General features: G+C 33.8%; 1 protein-coding gene across 4 annotated transcripts; it reads right to left on the bottom strand.

Annotated features, from left to right (window-relative positions):
- Nucleotides 1-983: 983 nt before the first annotated feature.
- Nucleotides 984-20,242, bottom strand: LOC109812659 (P-loop containing nucleoside triphosphate hydrolases superfamily protein). Of its 4 annotated transcripts, XM_020376665.3 has the most exons (22): nucleotides 19,994-20,242; nucleotides 19,160-19,544; nucleotides 18,622-18,738; nucleotides 18,455-18,534; nucleotides 17,868-18,014; nucleotides 17,622-17,770; nucleotides 17,400-17,530; nucleotides 17,168-17,290; nucleotides 16,992-17,065; nucleotides 13,674-14,276; nucleotides 13,439-13,550; nucleotides 13,198-13,335; nucleotides 11,901-12,227; nucleotides 10,624-10,894; nucleotides 9,244-10,499; nucleotides 6,023-6,425; nucleotides 4,999-5,921; nucleotides 4,845-4,910; nucleotides 4,642-4,767; nucleotides 3,167-3,411; nucleotides 1,889-3,090; nucleotides 984-1,288 (listed from the first exon to the last, which is right to left on the bottom strand). In XM_020376665.3, exons 1-22 carry the CDS (start codon nucleotides 20,131-20,133, stop codon nucleotides 1,272-1,274), a joined length of 7,035 nt encoding a protein of 2,344 aa, XP_020232254.1. In that variant the 5' UTR covers nucleotides 20,134-20,242; the 3' UTR covers nucleotides 984-1,271. The 4 variants fall into 4 exon arrangements, with proteins under 4 accessions (XP_020232254.1, XP_082921480.1, XP_029130085.1 ...); XM_083065354.1 differs by lacking the exons at nucleotides 9,244-10,499; nucleotides 10,624-10,894 and having other exon boundaries at nucleotides 19,994-20,241; XM_029274252.2 differs by lacking the exons at nucleotides 17,868-18,014; nucleotides 18,455-18,534; nucleotides 18,622-18,738; nucleotides 19,160-19,544; nucleotides 19,994-20,242 and having other exon boundaries at nucleotides 17,400-17,522; nucleotides 17,622-17,837.
- Between the last annotated feature and the right edge of the window lie 6,728 nt (nucleotides 20,243-26,970).

The raw sequence follows: 26,970 nt of genomic DNA, 5'->3' as shown, positions 1-26,970 counted from the left end.
AATGGTGAAATCTATTTTAACTACTTAGAGACTTCGTTCAAGTCCTAACTCCCTTAAATTTTCAAAATTATACAAAAAGTAAAATGTAATGTGGCACGTGACATCCATGTGACTGTCAATATGGCACTTACTATGTCAAGCCACATGTTAATCGATAATGTTAATGATCAAGTGACAAGAGAGACAACTAACGGGAAGAATTAGTGATTAATTTGTAATTTTTAATATCTCGGGCGCTACTATAAAAGTGTCACAAAATCAAGAATTAAAGTGACACTTTTTGTTTTGTACGTACTAAAGTTGTGCTTTACACTTTATATTTATTACTTGATTTTAGAAACACTCGAACTGATCAGAAAGAAAAAAATATCCTTTGAATTCCATTTTATTTATAGTTAAAGTTTTAATTTTATAAAAAGGAATAAAAAAAAGTACAATTCCTTAATACAATATAGATCAAAAATAGTTTTAAAATAGATTAAATATATGCAGCATTTTTAAACAAAATGTTTAATAATGATACACAATGTAAAATGTTTTATACGATCATATAATCAAATATCATTATTGATGACTTTTAAAAATATTTTACACTTTAAATACATCACCAATAAATCCTTTTTAAGAGTTAAATTGCAAAATTTCATGTTTATAGGAAAAAAAATGTAGAAAACTGTTAAACAACATTAAGATCGGATTACAAAAAAATATTATGTTCTAAGGTTGCAACACAATTAAATGAGTAACATTATAATTATTCAAAAGATTAAATTTAATTGTGTATGTATATATATATCACCCAATTATATAAATTGATATTGAAATAAAGTATTTAATTAACTAATCCATCGGGAAAGAGAGAAAATAAGTTGTATAATGCATCCGGTTATTCCTTTTCTTCACCCGCGAAGAATATATCTGCATCCTCTCTAAAATGACTAGAATGAAACAACAATGATAGGTGCGGACGTATACCCATGATCTGAAAAAACATTATGAACAAAATCTCTTGCATTTACACATCTGCCCCTATATATACAAATAGTTATTGTTCATCGTTACATGAAATCACTTTCAAGTTTCGGGAGCCTCCACATTAGAGAACAATGAAAATCCACTCATTATTGCATCGTCGATGAGAAATCATCAGATATGAGCAGCAAAAAATCTTCATCCAAGTAAGGTAATTCAAGATGGTGACCACAAAAAGAACCATGAAAAACTTCAGCCTTAGTCCTCATAACAAAATTGTTCCTTCCTTAATCCCATGCTCATTGATCTGGTCTTGCTGAAAAAGTGGTTCAAATTCAGGGGAAAATGCAAATAACAAAATTGTGTGTGTGATATCTTTCATCCATGCTTCCAATTTGTGGTTAGAGAAAACACACAATATGTGCCATGTAATACAAATTACAATCATAGGAAATAGAATCGAAAAGCTAACACCAGAGACAGACGATACATTTATGCAATCAACCTGCCCCTCCTTAACCACAACTAGGTATATACATCTTCTGTTCCTTTATATCATCTTTGGATAACATAATGTAAAATAAAGCACCTCCAAATACATGCAAGTACAGGTAAGAAAAGAATACAAAAGATACTTCAACCACGTTATTCCTCAATACCACTTTTAGCTAAAAGCAGATAATCATTTAATTAAACAATGACACAAATATTGGCATAACAAGAGGGAATATCACCTGTTTTTTTTTTTTAAAGTGAAAGAGTGTGAGAGAGAGAGATGAGTAAAGCTAGAAAAGAAAACCTAGAAGAAAGACTTTTTATCAAGGCTCCAGAATCTGGATTTTCATGGAATACTTGCATTCAAATCAACTAAAAATAGATAAATCATACAAAATTAGTAAGCATAGTAGAAGTTTACCACTTTTGGTCTTAGGTGGCTTGGTACTCCCACCAGCAATAGATGAGGAAAAAGGCCTTTTTGCAGAAACTCTTGTCAATGTCTCGTCCTTCTTTGCAGATATTAAAGATGAGTAAAGAATAGCATCAACAGCTTCACGCTGCTGTTTCCTTTTTGAAATTTCAGCATCTTTACTTTGATTAGGAGCAGTACCTTGAACAACTGCATCTCTCTCTTTGTGACAGCCTTTTGAGGAAGCAGAAATTTCTGTAGAACTGCTCCTATTCCCTCCAGGATGCATAGTAACTCTTTCAGACACTGAAAGTTTTGATGCCTTATGCCCACCTCCTGTCTTTTCCACTGGATAGTCTAAATTATTCCTTGAATGTCGAAATTTTAATTGTCTTTTACCCAATGTTGTCTTTTCCATGCTAATGTTCAATTGATCTTTGCCTTCTTTTCCCCCATTACAAATCTTTTGACCTGACATTGTAAAGATGTCACCACAGGAGCTTCTGCTTTCATATTTTGCAACTTTATCCATATCCTCTGTAATGGAAATATGTTCATCTTCAGATTTCTTTTCCTTACATGGAGCATCATTTCCCGAAGCTGAAAAGGTATTCTCATCCCCATTACCCTTATTGCTATCCCTGACTTCAGAGGCAACACATTTCTTTTTCCTCTCAATGGAATCCTTGCCATGAACCAAACTTTCTCTTGCAAAGCAGCCACTATCCTTAACCTTCTTCTCATGCTTCAATAGTCTTGCATGATTATCAGAATTTTCAACGAGGTACTTATTTTTATCTGTTTTAAATATTGAATGATATGGCATCTTAGACATCATGATCAAGTTTCTTTCTTTAGCATCCTTCAGAAGAGCAGCCCAATTCTGGTTAGACTGTAAAGTTCTTGCATTACCGAAAATCCAAAGTGATAGCCTGGCCCTTGTCAAGGCAACATTCATCCGTCTTACATCAGCAACAAATCCAATAGAGTTTGAGTTGATTTCGGAAGTAATGCCTGAATACGCTGCTCTTACAGTAGAAAGTAACAATATATCCACCTCTCTACCTTGAAAACCATCCACAGTGTTAAATTCAATATCGGCTATGCTCAAAGGTCCAAATGCTTTAAGAAAACGAGATCGCAGAAGAGAAAGTTGACTCTTGTATGGAGTTATCACGCCAATTCTTCCACCAACAAATTCAGCTGGGAACCTTATGAGGCATTCAGTGTTTAATAAGCAAACATCATAATAAACAGAAGTAAAAGAGAAACAGAGTAAATTTGGACCTTTTCTTGAAAAACTTTAGTACTTCAACCGCAGCATCAGCTTCATGTTCATTACAAAGCGACATTACACCAGAGTTTTTCCCACGAACCTCCTGTCCATCAATGATATCATAGAACACATATGGCCCAAGACCCTTGGTCTGATGAAATGGTGCTGATTTATTAGAAATTTGGCTTCCATTCAGTAATTTGTTGTCATAGAAATGCAATGAAGGGAACTTGCATATCTCTGGATGCATTCTATACTGCCAGCGAGAAAAATCATAAAGGGGTTCAGCTTTCAACCATAAAACAGGACAACGTAAACATATAACACCCTATGCCAACAAAACACACGTTTATATTACAAGACTATCAGTGACCTTAGACATCTTTGGTAGAACCCATTTTATATTTTAAAAAGGTTTATTTGTAGCATATTCTAGAATAAGCTAGCAAATATCTTAGGATTCATTTCTCTATGTTAAGATAATTATATAAGATATAGTTTAGATATACGTGTTCAAAAGGGGTACCGCTGTTACTCTCCAGCTACACATCGGTTTTACATTAGTTTAGATATACTAGTTTATCTAAACTATATCTTATAGAATTATCTTAACACTCTATTTTATTAATTTTCTTGTTTTCTAATATTTTACGATTTGCTTCCTTGTTTGTTAGTATAAATATCAGAGATCACATCACATTTTATTGTAATATTTTTCTTTTATCTCTTCTGTCCCGTTATACCTAAAACCCCACAACTCCAACAATAACCATTATGATTTTAATAATATATGCGAGAAAATATTAACAGAGAGGACAGAATGTCCTCCTAAGTAAAAAAAAATTACAAAACAAACTAATTGATTCATAATCAAAATTAAAAGAGCTCTTTGATTTGATCTGATTGCATATTCATTAATATGATTCCCTTAAGAAAACCTTGAGCAGAGCATCAAAGGGATGAAAAGCAAATTTAAATATTGAAAATTCACTTAAAAATTCAAGTCATTCTCCTTCAGCCAAATACCCTAAATGCATGCATTATACAGCCACCATAAACTCCTTGCATTCTTTGAAGGTTCTGAAACTAATTGAAAGAAACAACTCCAAAACTCCCCAGAAGTACAAAAATGAAAGCATTTGTTCCAAATAGATTAATGCATAAGCATCACATAAACCTATCCCAATAATAAGATTTCTTATATCTTTTTCAGTATCACTTGTCAATTCACATTCCTTAAAAAAAAAATAAAGTTGTTTCACCGTTGTTTAAGTTGTTCGAATCATACCATAAGGAAAAAAAAAACACAAACAAACAAACTTTCCTACTAGTCGGGGTTAGCTACATGGATCAAACAACACCAATGTACTCTTCCAAAAACCAAACTTTGATGATTGCTCTCAGATCCACCTTAATGTATGGCATGCAATGAAGCTTCAGAATGATAGTTTCCAAAGTACATTTTACTTAGCAGCAAACTATGTACCTGTTCAGTAAGCATAATAACTGGATGTCCAGCCTTCTGTAAACGCTCAAACATGCTACACTCATAAAGAAATTTACTTGCAACATTTGAGAGGACAGTTGCAGGAAGCTGCTTAGGGTCACCAACCTTGAATAAATTACAAAGGTCAGTTTAACTATTTACCCTATACCATAAGTTTAAAAGTTTTTGGTTAGTACTCCTACCATAATGCACTTGGTTCCACTTGACTTCAAAAGCTGAAGAGGAATCAGAGTAGCTGGCTCAAGAGCCTGTAGCAACGAAAATTTGTCAGCAAGTAAAAAAAAGAAAGTAGAGGGTTGCAGCTAATTTAATAGAAGAAAAGAGAGAGATATATACTTGGGCAGCTTCATCAATTACAACAGCATCAAATAGGGTATGTTCAGATGGACCACCAAACTTGGAGTTTAACATTCTCTCAGAGCATATCCCATAAAGATCCCCACCACAGCCACTTAAAGTAGTTACCACTATTTCAGCTTCCTTTAGTATAGACTTCCGCAGCTTATTCCTAAGAGTCCTGGTTTCTTCATTGGCTCTCTTCTCCTGAGCCTGAACGTTACAAAGATCTTTATATATTTGTCTTTTTTGCTCATATAGTTTACGTAGCTTCATTTCAATTTCTATCTCAGACATTTCTTTCTCATTTGCCGTATGAGAGTCATTATGTTGATGACTTTTGACATTAGAATTCCCATCCCTCGAGTTAGCACGCTGGGATTCATAGAACCTAATAGAATCAACTAATTTCTCTAATTTTGCCCGAAGCATGGCTGATGAATCATCCCTCGAATCATTCTTCCCATCATTTGAATGCATCCTCTCTTCTGCTACACGTTGATCAACAAGTGTATCAATAAAAAATGGTAGTGAATTTTGATGAACTGTTTTTGCATTTCCAACCCTCACAAGATATGGCTTGTACATTTTCCCATTACTTCCATAAAGACCATGGCTAGAAATTCTTGCCACCAACTCATCCACTGCAGCATTGGATTGAGCACAAATAAGCACTCTTTGTCTCACAAAATTTCCAAAAGATTTTGATGAATTTTGCATATCATCACCCAACTGTCTAGCCAAGGCTGCATCCTGCCATGCCCTTGCAATGGCAGAACTCTGGCTAATCTTTGGTCTTGAATAGGTAGAAGAAGAATTTTGGTACGCATTTTCCTTAAAATGATTTTTTTCACATGTCACCTTCTGTTGAGAAGCTAGAAGGGCACTGACGATTGCAACAATAGTTCGAGTCTTCCCAGTTCCTATATTTACATAAATATATTGTGCAAATTAACAAAAAATCAAAAGTACAAAAATGACAAGATCTGCCTGGTAAAGAGAAAGCTCGAAGTGGATCAACTACCTGGAGGACCCTGAATAAGAGATAATCCAACAGATTTGTTTGCTTTAGCCCTTTGAATAGCAACACTTATTGCTTGAAGTTGACTTAAATTAAAAGATGACCTCAGAGTTTGCTGCAATGACTGGCACAAATTATTGAGATCTACTTCTTTACATTCATTAAGACAAAAGGAATCATCAACAGGATTAAGAATGAGAGGAAGCAAGGGAATGTCTTTTATTGATGACAAAGCATGAAATTCTCGAATTTGTGGGGTAATGCTCATTATACGGCATGCATGCCATTTACTTCGTTCAGTGAGATTCCTTCTAGCTTGATTTAATCGTGAAGAACCATTTTGAAAATAGAACCTGATGAGAATAATACTTGAACTTCTTTTATTGTCTTTCTCCCGCCTTTCAACCTGCAAAAACATATAAATGCTTCAACATGACAGAGATTTGTTTGTCAGAACTATCTTTCCGTTTGATGAAATTCTATTTACCACCAAAACAAGATGTTAATTTTATTTCAGCTTGTTGTGATTCAGGAATTGTGTGTATTGTTGTACATATATCAATCTTATTTATAGAGTGAATACAATAAATGATAGAGATACTAATCTCTAATATTATGAAAACTAATCTAATCATATCCTTAATTGATAGTGAGGATAATAACCATAATATATATATCCATAATATTTGTAATATATTTACAATATCTGTAACACTCCCCCTCAAGCTGGAGCATATATATCATATGCACCAAGCTTGTTACAAATGTAATCAACCCGAGACCCTTTAAGCGATTTTGTGAACACATCTGCTAACTGGTCACCGAAGGCGGTCGGAGGCAGCTATCGAAAGCGGCGGTCGGAGTCGGCGGCCACTTGAAGCGACGGTCGGAGTCGATGACCGGAAGCGGCGGTCGGAGGTGGCGATCGGAGTCGGCGGCCACCTGAAGAGACGATCGAAGTCGGCGAATGGAAGCGGCTATCAAAAGCGAAAGTCGGAGTGGGCGACAAGAAGCGGCGGTCGGAGGCGGCGACCGGAGGCGGCTATTGAAAGCAGCGGTCAGAGTTAGCGACCGGAAGTGGCGGTCGGAGTCGACAACCGGAAGCGGCAGTCGGCAGCGCGGCGATCAGAGGCGACGGTCGACGGTCAGCGATTTTGTAATCAATCTGAGGTCCTTTAAGAGATTTTGTGAACACATCTGCTAACTGGTCACCGAAGGCAGTTGGAGGCGGCGGTCGGAGGCAGCGACCGGAAGCAGCAACCGGAAGCGGCGGTCGGAGGCAGTGACCAGAGATAGTGGTCGGAGTCAGCGACCGGAGGCGGCGATTGGAACCGGCAGTCGGAGTCAGCGACTGGAGGCGATGATCGGAAGCAGCGGTCGGAGTTGGCGACCAAATGCGACGGTCGAAAGCGGCGACCGAAAGCGGCGGTCGGAGACAGCTATCAAAAGTGACAGTCAGAGTCGGCGACCGGAAGCGAGTTCGGAGGCGACGGTCGTTGACAGCATGGCGACTAGAGGTGGCAGTCTGAGGTGACAACTGGAGGCAGCGACTAGAGGCGGCGGTTGGCGGCACGGTGACCAGAGGCCGCGGTTGCCGGCACGGTGACCCGAGGCAGCAACCAGTGGTGGCAGTCGGCGGCGCGGAAACCGGCGACACGACAACCAGAGGCTGCGGTTGGAGGTAGCAACCGAAGGAGGCAATCAGCGGTGCGACGATTGGAGGCAGCAGCCGCTGGTGCAGCGGCCGCCGGTGCAGCGGCCGCCGGCGGCTGGAGGTGGCAGCGAGGGCCTTTGCAAGAAGAGAGAAAAAAATATATATTCTAAAAGAAAAGAACTTAAACTCTGATACCATCTTAGAATAGTGGATTAAGCCTAACTCAACCCTACAAAACCGGCTTGTAAGGTGAGGGTTGCTTTCCATTTATATACTATTCAATTGCCTAATCTCTAGTCGATGTGGGACTTGAGTTTTTCCCAATACACCCCGTCACGTCCAGCACTATTGGACTTGGTACGTAGATAAATGGTGAGTGGCCCTTTTTAATGATCTAGGATAGGCGGGACTTGGGTTTTTCCCGATACACCCCCTCATGCCTATAAGGCATGCATCAATGGTGGGTGGCCCATTTTTAAAGTGGATCTAAATGGCTCTGATACCATGTTGTGATTCAGGAATTGTGTGTATTGTTATACATATACCAATCTTATTTATAGAGTGAATACAATAAATGATAGAGATACTAATCTCTAATATTATGGAAACTAATCTAATCATATCCCTAATTGATAGTGAGGATAATAACCATAATATATGTATCCACAATATCTGTAATATATTCACAATATCTGTAACACAAATAAAGACTGAAAAGGAAAAAATTAAGGTATTAACAGAATTCAAAGTGAAACCAACTCATGGTGTATTTGGCTATTGCAATCTTTCTTCAATCATGGCTGACTAAAGAAATAACAATCAATTATCAGCAAAATGATCAGCATAGCTTACCAATCAAGACTTAACCATTCTTCATATAAGGAAAAGTTCTCAACAAAACATTGATAAGTCATTAAAATGGATTCATATGCTAATGATATTATCAAAGTATTTGTACAAAACACTTGGAATATGCTTGTCTGAATATGTTGGAAATACAGATTACAGAGGGAAGCCAAAATTGAGAGAGACAGAAAGGTTTTAACTTTTCACTTCCAACTCGAGTGACAAAAAATGTGAAGTGGACTACAAAAGTGTTATGATATACTTTAGAGTAAATTATACTGACACCTCTCAAGATTTCTTGAAATTGTGTATACCTCCCCTGCTTTTTTAACATTTACAACAACCTCACTTATAGGGGACACACTGTAATGTTGTTTAAACAATTAAGGAAGCATACTAGCATAGTGTAATGTTTAAGGAGTGCCAGAGTGCTATTTTACAAACAATCAAGGGGGCTTAGTGTAGCAGTAGAAAAAACAAGAGTCAAGTGCAATCTCACAAAACTTCAAGGGGTTTTAGTGTAATTTACTCTATACTTTAAAGTTTACAGTATTTTTACTGTATCATGAAAGTAAGAAGTGATTTTCCTTCCTTTTAAACCTTCACATTTTCCACTAACTCAATCATGCATAGCCTTAAACAATGAATTGCAGGACATTATAGACAATGGAAAAAAATATTTAGAATTTTAGATGATAGCAATCACAGATAGAAGACTGTATACCTTCCCAACCATATGAACATCACCAGAAGACTTTTGTGGATGCTCTTTAGTTAACAAAAGAAAGTCATTTTCTGAAAAGCTCCTACATTTTCCAGAATCACCATCATCATGTACAAAGCGAACAAGATGGAAATCATCAATTCTCTCAATTGACATCACAGAAAGGATTCCATAAAACATCTCCTCCCATGAAGACATTTCAAGAAAAGAATTATGCAGTTGTGCTTTGAACTCCTCCAAAACTAATGGCTGAAATATCTCCATATACTGTTCAGGTGATTGAAAATATACAGGAACTTGCTTTAAATTGTTAACAATTTGGTTTTCATCTTTTCTCATGGATGACAATCCGACAGTTGCAAAATAATTTATCTCAAGAATAGCTTTATACCAATCATCCAAACTTGGTGGCCTGAATCTTTTCACTGGGTCCTCTAATTTACGGAGATAACCAGATTTGTTTTCAAGAGGAGTTTTGAGTTGAATAACTTGTCTTCTCAAAACAGTTGGCTTTGGTACATGCAACTGGACACGTCCCACAGATTTCAATGCAATCTCTAGCGGATCATCTGCAGCATCCTGAATATGACATGACATTTTATTACAAGTACTTGACACAGTGTCACCAGTTTTTGGAGCCATGTTGCTGCAAGCTTTATTCAAATTTTTAGCTTTGACAGCTTCATCAGAAATTTGTGTCAAATTGACCATAGCCTTGGATTTTGAGCTTACTTCTTTCCTACAACTACCTAAACCTTTTGCATCAACAAATGAGGTTGTGCTGGACTTATCATGTAAATTACTGGAACTAGCCTTTTTCTGGATGCTTTCCTTCATTTTCTTGGAAGTTTTCATGACAGAAACATTTTGGTTTGCAAGGTCAGCTGCTGGTAAACAATTACCTACATCATGGGGCATAATGTTGCCATCAGATATGTGCTGACCAGCCTCACTAACTGATAAAAAGTCCTTTTTGAAAGAAACTTTTGGTTCCACTTCATCATCTGAAAGAATAATTACACTTTCAGTGCTTCTTTTGTCAGCCATTATTTTAGAGTCCACATTTAGCATGTCTATATCCTCCATGGATGAAGAATGAATATCTGAAGTAAAACAGCTCTTATCAAAACGCAATCTTTCATATACCAACAATTTGGACTTCGCATTTGGCTCCTGAAAATTATGAGATCCTTCCATAGATAAAGAAACGGACAGGTGAGACACTTGTTCTGTCAATTCTTCCAAAGTATAACCATCTAAATTGACAAAGCAAAACATAAATAAAATATATTAATGGCATAAAGTATAAAGTATATTAATTGCATAAAGTATCAACCCAGAATCAGGGGCAGGGGGAATGAGAACAGAAACAAAACTCACTGTTCAAAAGATTTTCTATGGTCATGATTGTTGACAGAGAAGTTTTTCCACAACAAGCTTTGAACTGAGTCAGTATATATGTAACTGCTCGCTTCCAATAAACAATTACAACTGTAAGGGATGACTTTCCCCATTCCATAAGATCATGAATCCATTTGAAATTCAATTTATTTTGTACAAGCATCGTGAAATTCCCATGCATCTTATCACCAGATAGATGGAATTTATCAACGAGAACAGGGAGAATCTCAAGTAGCCGAATGCAAGTCATCTGAAAAACAGGGAACTATAAAGTGAAGGATTTCCTCCTTATAAAACCAAGATGGTGATTTGCACTTAGGAATAGTATGTTCACTTGTCACATAGTAAAATGCATTTAGTTTTCATGAGCATTAGTCTCTAAGAAGACATACTTGATTAATAGTAACCTGAAATAGTCTCCATTAAGTCTATTAAGAGACTACACACACACGTGCACACAAACACATATATAGTCTCAAAAGTCATGTCCCCACAAGCCTCGTCACAAACCGAATAATCCCCACATGCCGGTTCATTGCACTTCAACTCAACATCGTTAAGATCTGGCAGGAAAAACAACGTCGTTGCATTCAGGTTTGGAATGCGCATGAAAGCCAAGTGTTGCCTCACACTCATCACGCCACGGTGACGTTTCATTGAGAGGCTACCACAAAAACATGACCAAAGAGGAGTTGGGGTCACGGAGGCCCACAACTAAGGTGACTTTCCAACACACCCACTAAGTTAATGGACTTCAAGCATGGTAATGCAAATTGCATAACAATTAATCTAGAGTAGGCTTTTATCCCATCTTATAATTTGGCCTTGGGGTTTGATTCAACCCCACAAATTGGCTTGTGAGATAAGGATGACCCAAGCCTAAGCAACACTTAGGATGTATCTCTAGCCAATGTAGGATCTCAAACCACTAAGAGTCAACATCCCAACACTTTGATGCTTCACCCAACCTTTCTAGCCAGCCCCATCTATAGATAGCCCTTTCTAAGACAGTATGACCTAGGGCTGACCGCAACTAAGGCAGGTTTCTAACAATTAATGTTCATTAATATTTTTTGGATTGTAGAAATATAGAGTTCTTTACAAACTGTTTTAAAGCAAGAGTTTGATCATTTGATGACAATAAAGAAACAAAAATTTCATTACTGTGTGACATTTTGTTCAAATAACAGTAATCCAGGAAAAAAAGAAGAAAAAACACTAAACAGGGCAAATAACAGAGAAAGACAAGATAATACCTGGCAAAGATTGTAATCAATGAAGTTTTTGCCATTTATCAGGCACCTACAGAAAATAGGCCACGCCATTTCACATAGTAAGCAACCAATTGTTTCCTTTGTTCTTTGTTCAACATTGATAGCATGCTTAACATTCTCAGGCAAATAATTGAAAGCTGGCTGCTTTAAAAACCCGCCTTTTGAAGAGAATTTTGGCATTCTTAAGTCACTGTGTGTATTTTCAGTCAACTCTGGAGCAAGTAGACCCTCATCTTTGAGTAATTTGCATAAAAGAAACCAAAAATGATGTAGAGTGTGAAACTTCAACAGAACAGAATCTAGTTGAACCTAGCATGAATACCCAATGGTATTAGTAAAAACCATTTTGTTGTGTAGGGGGGGATGGAATCAGTCAAATGAATTGACACTAGACAAAATTCATTTTTGACCAACTCAATATTTCATATGCGCATGAAGAAGCATGTACACAAAACCTGAACACCAAATTCACCCAATCAAATTGGACATAGAACACACATTTAGCTTCAGTGCAATAGATTATTGTAAGAACACAAAAAGACCAGAATTTGGTCGCAAATAAGTTGACTTTTGCAGTTCTCTAGTGAATTTGATTAAAGGAGATTCAGTGAACCACAAAGCTACAGACACTCCTGCTTGAGGTGTCAATATGTCCGACACATTTCCAACACAAATATAACACTTTTCAAATACTTCTCACTACATATCCCATTAAAATATCTTTTTATCACTTAAAACACTTGAACCAACTCCTTTACACAGCTTGAATACTTCAGCTGGCACCTCCATATTAATAGACACTTGAAGGACACTAGTGTGTACCTTTAAATTTTTTAAAATTCAAAATAAACAGATTAAATATATAATATATAAAAAAAAATCATAGTAGTCAAAAGCATATATAGCAGGGAAGAAAATAGCAGGATAGGGACACTAGTGTGTCTGTACCTTTAAATTTTTTAACATTCAAAATAAACAGATTAAATATATATATATATATATTATATTAATTTTATTGAGTAAACACCACTTTGATCCCTAAAATTGGAATGCATAGTCATATTAGTCTCTGAAACTAAAGAATTGTAAAAATTATTCCCTAAAAGTGCACACACCCAGCCACACACAATCACATTAGTCCAAAATTCAAAAAAAAAAATGTGTGAATAAAATAATAATATTCCTTTTACACAAGCACACACCCAGCCACACATATGAACAAAGAAAGGGTGGACACCAACCACATTATTACTAAGAAAACATTTGCCAAATAAATTACCAGTTTCATAGCATGTTTGAGGCCCAAAATAGTTGCATACAATGAGGGATTGTGAGAACAAAGAAACTTCAATCCACTTGAAAGACCTCGAGTGTCTGAAACTTGTTCCAAAATAGATTTTCCAAATTGTCTAACATCCTGCATGGGAAAAAAATAAGACAAAGAATGAGAACAAAATTCATCTAATTCCAACAAGGGTAACAAATATGATCTACAAGTGCTAGGTAAATTTGCATATTACATCATGTGGATCCAAAAGCGAAAGGATCAAGCTTTCACTCATCAGTGGTTCCCAAGTCCACTGACATCGAAGTTCTCCTTGTCTTATCAGAACTAAAACATGTTCAGTTAACCTGATGTGCAACTCCAGATAATTAGTCAAGGTATTAAAAATTGGCTTTTCACTTAAAACCACATGATACTCAAACTTTGATTTAACACAACATAAGTATAAAAGAGAAGCTGGTGCTAGGAACCTGATAAATGTTCTTAACAAAGGAAAGGACATTGTCAACACTTCAACTGAGTTCTTTGATTTGTTTCCATCTCCACCATCATCAGATCCAGTTGGAACCTTCCACCCAAATGAAGAGGAAATTTCTGCAGCATAAGATGATAGGAAAGATCTGCTTGGAAGCACCATATCTGCACTATTCTCAAATTCTACCATAGCAAAACGTGATCGTGCCCAGAAAACAGCTTTCGAAAATGAAATCGGTAGGATTGAGGGATTAATATCAACTAAAACATCAACCCATAACATCGGAATGCACATCCACTCTCGGCACTCTTGAGAAGTTATTCCACTTTGCACTCTGAATTGACTCCAAGAACTACTAGTATCCTTCTCTTCACCATCTGGAATACTTGGCAGCCAAATATCATCATTTTCATCATCCAACTCAATGACCTCATTGGCCATGCCACTATCAGTGCTTGGAGTTGTGCGACAATTCAGAACCGAATATATTAAAGCAGTAGCATCTGATACTATGATAGTCTGTATAAGGTCAAATGCAGGTTGCCTCAAAGAATTGTGAAGTGAGGAATCCTTCAGAGATGACACAAGGGCAGGTCCCCTGTCCAATACAAATGTTGAGAAGTGATCAGGTAACTACACTACTGAATAAAAGATTGATCCAAGTATTTCATAAACACGCTGCTTTGTGGTGAAGCTCATACATATTACATATGCAGCAACAGCAGTTTAGTAGTGAGTTTTCACAGTTCCATAAATACATTAACATCCATATAATTTCTAAGTGCGTATTCCATCAGACCTTACTGTTGTACCAATGGAAAAACAGCATTGAAGAAGGCCCATTATGGTGCCTCACCTCATCACAAACACTTCCAAATTTTTCCAGATCTTCCCAGCAATAAGTATAATGCAGTAACATGAACAAGCTCCAAGAGATGCTTTAAACATGGAAAAGGGTAAAGTCCTATCAGGATATCTATTAAGAAGTTCTAGATGAGTGTTCAATTACTCAAATTTTTAATATGCCTACAACAGGATATGTTATCCCTTTAACAAAGACACAGAAATACTTTCAGTAACAAACATTATTAAAAGGATTTCCTAGTGTCTTTGGTAAATCTCAGAGTTTCTATCCAGTGCTTGATTGCATTCTAATTTCTAGTTATATGCAAGATGAAAAAGGGGTGTTAGATGAAAAATAAGAGGGATGTGGTGCCGTATGATCAGTAGCACCAGAATCTATAATCTAGATATCTTCAATACCAAAAGCATCAAAAGATAAGTTAGAACTCTCACTAGTTATGATTAGAATAAGTGCCACATGGGTTACTATGAGAGCCAATAAGAGCCTACAATGTGAACAAGGGGGTCTCCTACCTCACTCTTCTAGTCAGACATTGTTTGATTGTCACGTCTCTGAGTTACCCTTGAATCCTCAAATGTGAACAAAGGACATACTCATTTCCATGAAGTCAAAAAAGCATGTTTCCTTAGTATGGTCTAGCCTCCTACAGTGTAAGCACTAGCAGTCTTCAAGGTTGGTCTAAAACAAGTATACAACTGCCTACACCTTAATTCACCTCGAACAACGCAAAAAACCTGTGAAAAAGAAGGGACTTTTTCTTAGCCTAATATATGAACCCAAAAGCAGTCAAATCCAGAGTTTAGAAACTTGAAGATCTCTCAACAAATTTTGGCATAGTCTTCATCATTAACGTCTAATATTGATCCAATTCAATCTATAAACCATTTAAGATCCCATAATAATTGGTTATTGAAAGGGTCCCTTGCCTGGTGCTGAATATTTTATTTTTTATCTCTTAATAGGCTAAGATATCTTGTTCCAGGGAGTAAGTTTGTTGCAAATTCCCCCAAATCTCCCTAGCAATAGAGAAGAATATGTTGTTCCAACTAATTTCCAAAGTCCCAGAATGCCACAACCACGTCATAATAAGAGTCCCCTCATCACAAGTGTCATATTGTGAGTCAGTTTAGTCCAATTCTTCCCTTTGATATGGTTTAATCTGGAGCTGACAAAATGGACCCGATTTGCTGGGCTAGCTCAAACCCACACAATAAACTATAGGGCTTGGACTCTAAATTTCAAACCCAAATTAAGTGTGGGCCATTTTTGCGCAGTCCAATAAAGTAAATGTCATAAATGGGTTCGAGCTAGGCTAGCCCGATCAGGCCAGGCTGCTCATTTTTTTTTTAATTTTAGTAATTTATATTTAACTTATTGCTGAAAAGTAAAAGAGAAAGATCAAGAGTGAGAAGTCTAAAGGATTAAAATAAGTCATATAGGTCAAATACTCAAACATTTAGCCAACTCATACAATCATATGCATAACCCTCATTCTTTTCTCATGGTAGTGTTATTTTAGAATTGCACCGTGGCTACCCAAGGCTTACTGCTACCTGCAACTCACTCTCAATTATTCCTCTTTATATGGTAAAGTGATCTAATTCTAAACCATCAAATGTTTTACACTTTAAATTTTACAGTGTTGATTTCTCATATTTGACTCGTGAAGATTGAAAAGAGGTTAAGGGTTAAATAGAGGTTGACAGAACATAGTGAAAATGATTGGCTGCAAAAACATGAACAATACAGTGCTTCAAACAGCAGTAGAGAATCCCAAATTATGCCATAAATGAACACAGAGAACACAGCACATGGGCTACACATGACGATGATGGTCTGTGGGTCTGCAGTACATGATGAACTTTCTAGCAGCAGCGTTTTTGGACCTGGCCAGTCTAGTAGGGATAGCAAACCCATTCATGGTGTCAACAATCTGGTCAAAGCAATTTCAGCAACAGATGGTCATGGCTGACAACAGTGCAGCTGCTGGAAAAAGAATAATGGTGCAATGAAAGCATTTACCAAACAGTGGGTGCAATTAAGGCAACCCAAGGCTGACCACAATGAAGATTACTAGGGTTTAGGCAAAAAAGCAAAGCCCCCCAGGATCAGGAGCTCTGATACCAATTTGAAACTTGAAAAGGTAGCTGAATTTTATTTCTAATTCCATGAGTAATAGTATATTGAGTAATTATAAATCCTATATATAAATTACATCTATTTTCAATAAGGAATTACTAAAAAACAGTACAAATCAATTAATTATAAAAATAAATCTCTATTAATTATGGTAATTATACTCCACACCAGAAACATCCATTTACTTTTCCTCTAAAGTTCTCTCCATTACAGCCAATTTCTTAGTTCCTTGTACAGCTAATTACAACAACTCAGTTAATAATTTTAATTGTGAATGCACAAAGAGAAGGGAGGGGGCCAACTACATACCACATATGTGCACACTCAAAGGGAGGACAGGGCGGGTTCATCTTGTAACCTCTCTGTACAACAAGAAGGGCTATCTGAAAAGACAATCTAATATTTAGCAATTGAGATAAGCCAAAACAACTTGCAGTATCAATTATAAATATACAGCCATCATACAAAAATCTAAATGTAATGACCTGACATGCCAATTTTCTTGTTAAAATGCTGAAGTTACTGCTCACTGGAACTTGATGAAGCAGAAAATAGAGAAAATACCTACGTTGCTTTTCAAGCTCCCCGTCTTGCAAAGCTTCAAGAGACTGCAACACAGGATCAAATATCTAAATAATGTCAACACAAGAACAAGCCCTCCTTCTCCCAATACACACACACAACAAAGAAACAAACCAGATCATCATGCATACATGCCTGTAGAAAAGGTTGGAATAGACCAAAAATATCTTTATGGATTTTCTCATTGCGAGTATGAAAGCATTGACCAATTAGAGTGTTGCGCATTGCACTTGGTGACAATGTAGACCTTAACCAAAGCTTACAACCTCAAAGCAAGCCAAAAGCCCAAAACAAAATGTCAGGAAGAAATATAAATGAATTACAAAGAACGTGGAATTGGAAAGGAAAAATACATACCAAGCATTTCAAAGAGTAGTCTCAAGCAAGTAACAGCATGTGAAAATTCAAGTGAATCACCACTAATATGATTGAGTACAATATCAACAAGAAAGGGATAGCGTTCCAATATCCCTTCTTCAAACGTTGAAGGATCCAAGAAGCCAAGCCTTGACAAAAAATAGATAAAGATGTTCCAGGAAAATACTAGTGAAGAATAGACTAGGCTAAAAAGAGATACTATCAAATTCAAAACACACTTCTTACAGTGATTTGATACCAATCCATAAGGACACACGATCCAATTGAGTTCTTGGTGTTGAGGTCTCCAAAGCCACTGGCAAAGCATCTGCCTCTAAACAGCCAATAAATTTCTTAAGCAATGGCTGCAAAGGTTCCAAGTCTGTTGCTCTCCTACACTTAGACAAACATACACCATATCAAAAAGGCAGAAAGGCTTCTAAATATCTCGGAGTGAAAAACTATATTTACACAGTGAAGAAAAGATAAGCAATGAGGTTCATTTCCATGATTCCAAAGGCTTCTAAATATCTCGGAGTGAAAAACTATATTTACACAGTGAAGAAAAGATAAGCAACGAGGTTCGTTTCCATGATTCCATCAGTGGTAATATGGCAGTGACACATGCTACATGCATTTGAAAATTCTGGTTTCTGTCTTCCATATCTTTTTCTATAAAAGAATAGTCATGTTTTTTAGATAAGATGAAGATAAATACTTTTTTTGGGATTTTTAGACTCAGAAAACCCAAGTTCAATGAGGCATCATCGACTTAAATTTGAAATCACAATCAGTGAAGCAGATACACTTTCAAGCAAACCAACAAAAAGTACCTCAGTTTTCCCATTGATCCTGCTAAGCGATATCCAACAGAACGAACACTTCTTTTGCAAAAAAGTAATGCATAAACTCCCTGGAAGAAGATAGCTTCACTGATTAAGCAATCTGTCATTAAATCTGCTAGAAGAAATATACAGCAAGCAAAAGAAAAAGAAAATACCGGAAATTGTTGATTCCCAGACAAAGCAAGTTCATGCTTATTATCAATAGCTTCAACAAACAACTCAAACTCAGTGAATAGAGGCTGATAATCTAAGAGGATAGGGAACATCAATACCTGTGTCAAATGATCATAGGAGAAAATGAATTGATAAAATCTGAACTTCAAATTAGAAAATCCATACACAAAGAAAATAAAATGAAAAATTAAGTCATAATTACTGCCACTTAAAATAGCATGAGGAGAATAACTATTTTAGCATCAGATAAAATTATCATTTCCCAGTCTAACAATATTCAATTTGCACTTCTCCATAAAATTTGCAATCCAGTAGATAGTGAAAATTTCAATGCAAAAAAAAAAAAAAAGCTATGTAATAATATAGTATGGAAAACAGAAAACATTTCAATACAGTCAACATATTTCTTACTTATCCAGAAGCAACAAAATCTCTATTTACAAAGAGGGATCAAATGATCCAATTCCAATAAATAGAATGTAAAGTATTATATCATCCATACAGAGCCAGAAAACACACCTCATACAAAACATTAACAACTTCAGCATTATCATTAGCGGGATCATACTTTTCCCCTGCTATTTTTGTATTGATATCTCTCAGATGTAATGTCACCCTGTCATAATCAAGCTTTTGCAAGACATCAAGAAGAGGACCAATAGTGCTAGACTCATACTCCATACTATACATGTCTTGGGCTTGATGGTGCTGAGAAATGCACTGCAGGCACTGTTGCATTTCATCAGAGATTCTCTTCCATAACAGCCTCAGTGGTGAATCTTGACGATCATCTTTGAAGTAATTGTAAAAAGTCTCCAAAAGGGGCCCCATTATATCCCAAAAGCCACACCAAATATGACTTCCGCTGGGCAAAAATATTAGAAAAATATATGCATCTGCAAACCTGGCAATACTTAAGTTGTTATGGAAACTTCGCCAAGACTCGTAGGATAAGAAACCAGCAAGGCAACACAGTCTCAATCACGATATAATTTGTTACTTTCATGCAGAAGAAAATAATACAATTCCAATAATCACTTATTCTTGAGGCACTCACACAAGTATTACTAATGATTGTGTTAGATAATCAACAATTTATTTGCGTACTTATTCTTAAGATTCACCGTGTTTATCCTGTGCTTGTACTGAGGAGATGAGGAATACGTATAATGCATATGCACAAAATAGAGTAAACATTTTATTTATGTAGCATCACCCAATGTCAAGGGAAATTCAGGGGAAACCTAATATCGACATTGCAATTTTATCATTATTAAAACAAATAGCGATTAGTTGACTGTAATTTAAACTATTTCTGGTGCTGGAAACAAAAAAGGGGTAAATAGCGAAAACCATTGTTCTTTGTGGAGGTGGAGGCTACGACGTTTCGAGGGATCAACATTATCGTCATCGTCGTTCTCCTCTTCTTCCTCGATGCCTCTCCACCGGTCCAGTAGCTCCCGTCTAGTAGCAAGTTTGTTCGCCATTGACATGGTAGGGTTTATCCTACAGACTACAGAGTTACGATTATGTTTATGATCCTAATTTCAGAAGGTGACGTCTCCAGAGGAATGGTAAGAATTAGGGTAAGAGTATCAGTTTTTTAATTTTTATTTTGCCTTCGATTTCGCGCGCTTCATAGTTTTATGATGTATTTTGTATTTATTTTTTATTTTGAATAAATTACGATTTTCATGAAAAATATGAATATTATTTTATTTTATTTTCTTACGTTAAAAATTATAGTTCACACTGGCTTTAATATATATGATATTTTATTTATTTTTTAAATTTCTTATTAAAGTTTCATTAATTTTCATTAAAAAAAATTATTATCAAAACAACTCTTACATTAATATCTTTTAGAGATGTTACATGTAAGTATCTTTTAAACGATAATTTTAGTTTCTTATATTTATAATTATTTTTAAAAGTATAGTTTGTTGAAAATATTTTTACCTTATTTTTCTACAAAAATATTCTCATGAAATAAGAGAAAATTTGACTTTTTTTTATAAAGATAAGAAAGATTACAAAGATGGTCGCAATGAGAATTGAACATAGTGTGAGACCCCCGTAAACCCTCCCTCTCTTTTCTCACTTCCTGCCACATTTCACTATTACTCTCCTTGCCCATTCTCTCTTCTCTTCTTGCCTTGGTCTCATTATTCTCTGAAAATCTTTGGGTGTCAAAGGTGCTGAGTAGGTGTTAGATTGCTAGCTGAGCGTGCGGAGCTTCCCTTTCTTCTCCGTGGAGTTTCTTCTTCTACTTCTCCATTCCTTCTCTTCTTTTCTCTTCCCGGAGCTCAGAATCATCTCACCGAGGTAAGGGAAGCTAGGTTTTGCTGGATTGTGTAGAAATGAGTTTAGAAACTCATTGATGGTCTGATATTGGATGATTGTTGGCTGAGATTGAAGAAACTTTCGTTTTCGGGGTTTCGAGGTTTTGGGTGAAATTTTGAGTTTTTCTTGTTTGATGGTTGCATGTTGAAAATGAGCTGATTTTTGGGTTGTTTGATGAAAATGTGACATTTTAGATGGATTGCATGTGTTTGGGGTGTTGATCTTTGCAGGTTTTGGGCAAAATTTTCAAACTTGGAGAGATGCTGTTTGGTATCACGCTGGGCGCAGTTCTTAGCGCCGCGCGCGTGACCATCAGATGGATCCATTGGTCGAACTCGCCAGGCGCAAGTGGTGTGCGCCGGGTGAGCTAGAGGATGGATGCCCCTGGATGGCTCACGTCGGGCGTGGTTGGACCACGCTAGGTGCGTTATCAGTCAGTGACTCACTTTATTGGAGTTCTGGTATGGCGTCAGGCGTGACTCTGTCTCGACGGGCGTGGAGACTCCTTGGGAGTCTCTGTCAAAGGTGGCGTCAGGCACAATTGCTATTGTGCCGGGCGTGAGACCTTGGGGAGGTCTCTGCCTTCCCTGTGCCGAGCGCGGGTTTGGCACGCCGGGCGTATGAGGCTCTTTGGAGTCTCTGCCTCCTAGCATGCCGGGCACAATTGGAATTGCGCCGGGCGCATTTAAGCCTTGGTGCTCTCTGGTTGGGCCACGCGGGGCGCGACCATGAGTGCGCCGGGCACGGATGTGATCTTTCCTTATATGTTGTTATATGCTGATAAATGTTGTTATATGCCGATATAAGCTATTAATGATGATTGATGATATTGTTGTGCGATGAGATATTTATGCTGAATTATGATGTTTAAGTTGTGTTGTATAATGTTGAGCTGTGTTGTATGTTGTTATTGTTGTTATGTTGTGATGTGTTGCATGTTGATATAAACTATTGTAGATCGTAAGGTTGAGTTGTTGTAGGCCGTAAGGCTGTTGTAGGAGATCTCTGAGCTGATATGCGTGACGACGCATTGTTTGTTTATTACTGTTATGGCTGGATGATGTGAGATGTATGCTGATGTTGCTGAACTAGATGATATGCTGATAGCTATAGCTGATTATAATTCTTGTAATTATATGTATATATGTTGATTCTTTTCACTAGCTTACCCTTTGTTGTTTTCATGTGGTTTGGACTGCAATGATCATACTATGTATGGGAGCAGAGCATGGATAGGCTGGTGTGCAGAGACAGGTCTATAGCTGATAGATGCGGTGGATGTTTTTGATATTTTACTGTTTTAACTACTTAGTGTAGCAATTGGATTGTATTTTGTACTTTGATTTTTAAGCCACAGGCTAGACCTTGTGTATATATTTTAGCTGCCTATATATATGCATGCTTTTTTCTGTGTGGTGCTGTGGTGTTTAGCTGTGCGATGACCAGGCGAGTCATTACACATAGGTCATCATACTTCTAATTATCTCAACTCCTTCCTACCCAACCACTAGACTAACCCTAGTGGTCTCGACTTTTTTTAATTAAGAAGAAAGTTTAATGAATATAAAAATCAATGTATTTTTTTAAAATATACAATTTCTCCTTCTCTCTCTCTATCTCTCTCACTCTCACTTCTTATCTTTTTCTCACTCTCTTTCTCCCTTTCTCACTCTCCTTTTATTTCTTTTTCTCCCTTTTTTCTTTTATTTTTATTTTTCTCTCTCTCTTCTATATCTTTATTTCTCTTACTCTTTCTCGTATTTCATTACTTATTAATATTATCAATTTTAATAATATTATTAAATTTTATTTTATATCTATAATTTAATGATATTTGTTAATTAATTAAATTTTTTATTTGAATGATGAAATATATATTTTTATCATTCTTAATTATTATGTAACATTTTTTTTATTTTGTATTAAATTTTGTATTTAATTAATTTTAATTATAAATTTTTAACTTTTTAAAAATAGTTTAATGTCACATTTTTAATAAGATTTGAGTAAATAAATCTATTTAATAAATATATTTTTATAAAAGATATTTTTGTAAAACATATTTACATTCTTAAAAATATAATAGTATAACCAAATACGAAAATCTTTAATTTCAAGAATCCTATATAAATGTTCCTAGAAACCTTTATAAGTAATCAACATATATTAACTATTCTCGAAAATTTTTAATTCTCAAGGAATCATGATGATTCAAATATATCACACTTTAATAATTTATCTATTAATTTATATATTTTATTATTATTTTAAAAATTATCATGAGTTTTACTAAAATTAACTATATATCTTAAATAAATATTTTTTATTATTATCTTTACAAAATATTTGTAAAGTTATATATAAGATAAAAATAATATATTTATTAAATCAATATAGTTAATATAATATTTTTAATAAAAATAGTATTCTTATCATATAATATTAATTATATACATTAAAGATAATATAAACATTTTCAAAAATATTTATAACCATCTAAACAAATTTTTGTGATTCTTATAAATTACATGTTTCTCATAAATCACGAGTCTCAAACATAAAAGAGTTTATCATATGTCAAATATCCTCTAAAAATCATAATTTATAATTAATTAAAAATATAAAACTTTTTACACTAACAATAAGTATATCACCAAACTTAAAAAAAAATAATAAAATATATATATATATATATATATATATATATATATATATATATATATATATATATATATATATTACACGTATCTTTTATTATAAGAAACAAAACTCTCTTTATAATAACTAAAATCTCATAAATCAACTAAATTGAAACAATTTTATACCAATTAATCACCGATCATGGTATATGTTTTTTTTAACAAACTATAAAGAGATATTATTGTTGCAACTTTATTTATTATGATGTTTTCAAAGTTACATTTTTGTATGCAATTTACTCAACACACTTTAATGAATTTTATATGATTAAATATCATCTTAATTATTTGTATTTTTATACTTTTTCTTTACTGAATTATTTTTATATTTATTAAATTTTTTGAATTATATACTTACAAGGGCGGATCCAGGTTGAGAGTAGTGGGGGCACTTACCCCCACTACTATTTCAGACATACTTTTTTTTTTATTTTAAAAAATAATATTTTAAAAAATAAAAATAATATTTTAATAAAATAAATATATATTTAAATTATTATATGAATAAAATATAGATTTGTAGAAAAGATTTATTTATTTGATATCTGTTAAATTTTTTGAAGAAAATTAATTCTCTTATGTGATAAAAAATACTCCTTAATAACGAATTAATTTTCTTAAAAGATTTAATTATAATATATATATATATATATTAATACTCACATATATAATGTAATATATTAAAAAAAATCAATTTTTAATAAAATAAAATTTACAGTATGCATGTTTACCTTTTGTGTTTTTTATTTATTGTATATATTGATTAAAAAAATTAAAATAAAAAAATAAAAAAAATTTATGTTCATTCTATTTAGAATTGTTATTATAAAATATAAAATAAATTATCATCTAAAAATACGTATTAGATATTAAAAACATGTTTATATCATAAATAAATTAAACTTGATTTTTATAAAATTTAACATATTTATTTTATATTTTTAATAATGTTGAATTATTATAAAGTAGGTCTTTAGAATTGTAATTCTAACCAAAAATTTAAAAAATATCTATGATAGATAAATAAGTCATACTTAAGATATATATTTTTTAAAAACATTAGGTTCAAACCTATTAAGTTATAATAAAATTTAGTCTAACCTAATTTATTTTCATATTTACTTGTAATCGTAAATATAAAAAATTGTAAAAAATAATTATGATAATATATTTATGCTTTTAAAAGTTATATATGTAAAAAATTTAATATTACAAATATATAAATAAATATTGCCCCCACTATATAAAATTTCTGGATCCGCCACTGTATACTTATACACATTGATTGTAGAGTTTTTTTCATAAGTTAAATTGTGTATTTTTTCATCCTATTTTAGTCAAGTTACAATTTAAAAATACAGAATTTTGTATCAATTTAGTGTTTATTGTTATTAATTTTCAATGTTGAGATGTGACTTGTTATCAAGTAAGTGATTTAAGATTTTTTTTAATATTTTTTTTTAATAGCCATGATACTGATTTGACATATAATAATATGATATTTAAAAAAATCATTTATATTTATTTTAACTAATAATTGTTATTTAAATGAAGTAATTCATTTATTTAAAGAATTTCAAATTTTTTATGATGAAATACCTTGTTTAGATAAAGAATTTATAATAAATTTGAAATTCAAGTATTTGTGAAATTCCTTGAAATAGTAGAATTTTAAATTCTCAAAAAAAGAGTAAGAAGTTGAAATTTTTCATATTTTTTTTTCTTATTTCACTTATATATTTTATCTTATTTCTTATCACTTCATGTTTTTAATTATTGAATATTCAAAAATATTTTTAAAATTATTAAATATTATCTAATATTAATTTTTAAAATTATTAAATATTTAAAAATTAGTTAATATTTATATTTGTAAAATTTAATTTAAAAATCTCAACATATAAGTATATTTTTAAAATGAATCAAATTATCATATCCAACCCAATAATTTAAAATTTGATAAATTTGAATTGACTTATCCAAACAAAATATTTTAAGAATGATAGAAATTGAAATCAAAGTAATTTAAATACAAAAAATTTAAAATTCCTTGAATTTATAAAATTCCTCATCCAAACACACCATTATGGTTTTAAAATTATGGGATTATATATATTTATTTTAAAACAAAAGGATCAAATTTGTAGATTAAAAAAAATAAAAACCAAAAATCTAATTTTATCTATTTTATACTAAATAATTTTTAACGAGTATTTTATATGTTAAATGTATACCGTTATATAAAAGAAATACATATTTTTATATTTGTCGTCTTCATTTTTGGTAAGATTATTTTATTATTAATTAAGTGTACATTATTTTATTTAACTTATATTTGATAAAGAAGAATGAAATAAATAGAAAATAAAGTAAAAAAAATAAGAAGTGGTTGAAAATAAATAAAAAATAAAACATAAATTTGATTATTTAATAAAAGAGAAATATATAAAAAGAAGTAAAAAACATGAAATATATATATATATATATATATATATATATATATATATATATATATATATATATATATATATATAACATGAAAGTCTATCGCCTTTTAATTTTTTACTGTCTTATTTCCTTTACCAAACAACTGGTTAATTTTACTGATGATTACGAAAGTTAACATCATTTTACTTTTTGTTTTCTTGGGGCTTCCTCACCTGGCAGACTGACACCTACATAAATCCCCTGCCTCCCTTCTTACCAATTTTGTAAAATAAAAAAATAAAAATTTACTGGGGCGGTACCAATTTTGTTTCGGACCTTTTAATAATCATTCACTCTTTTTACATTTATACATGGTTAAAAACTTCTTTTGCTCTTTAATAATAATTTTTTGTTTTAATTTAGTCTCACTTTAATTTTAAGTCTTAATTTGGTTCCTAATAATTTAAATCATTATAATTTGGGACTTCCGTTCAAATGATTTAAATGGAGTTAATTTCTGCTGACGTGGATGCCACGTAAATGCATAGGTGGATGCCAAATGTCATGAATACACCTGGAACCAGAACGACTCATTCTGAAATCAGAACGGCCTGTTCTGCATGCACATGTTGTGTGTTAATTTTGCAACTGGAATGAGCCGTTTCAAATACAAATTTAACACAATATGAGTGCAGCCCGTTCTGAAACCAGAATGGGCCGTTCTGCTGTTAGAACAGACTGTTCTGAATTTAGAACGACCCGTTTCAGAACGCCAACTTCATGTTTTTTATTGTATTTTTATTATTATTATATCTATATTAATAAAAATATAATAAATAAAAAATACAATAAATTAATATT

This window comes from Cajanus cajan, chromosome 10, assembly GCF_000230855.2.
Source record: "Cajanus cajan strain Asha chromosome 10, NIPB_CcT2T_4, whole genome shotgun sequence".
Lineage (NCBI taxonomy): Eukaryota > Viridiplantae > Streptophyta > Magnoliopsida > Fabales > Fabaceae > Cajanus > Cajanus cajan.
The sequence above is the reverse complement of the archived record's forward strand: the minus strand, read 5'-3'. Positions and strand labels throughout refer to the sequence as shown.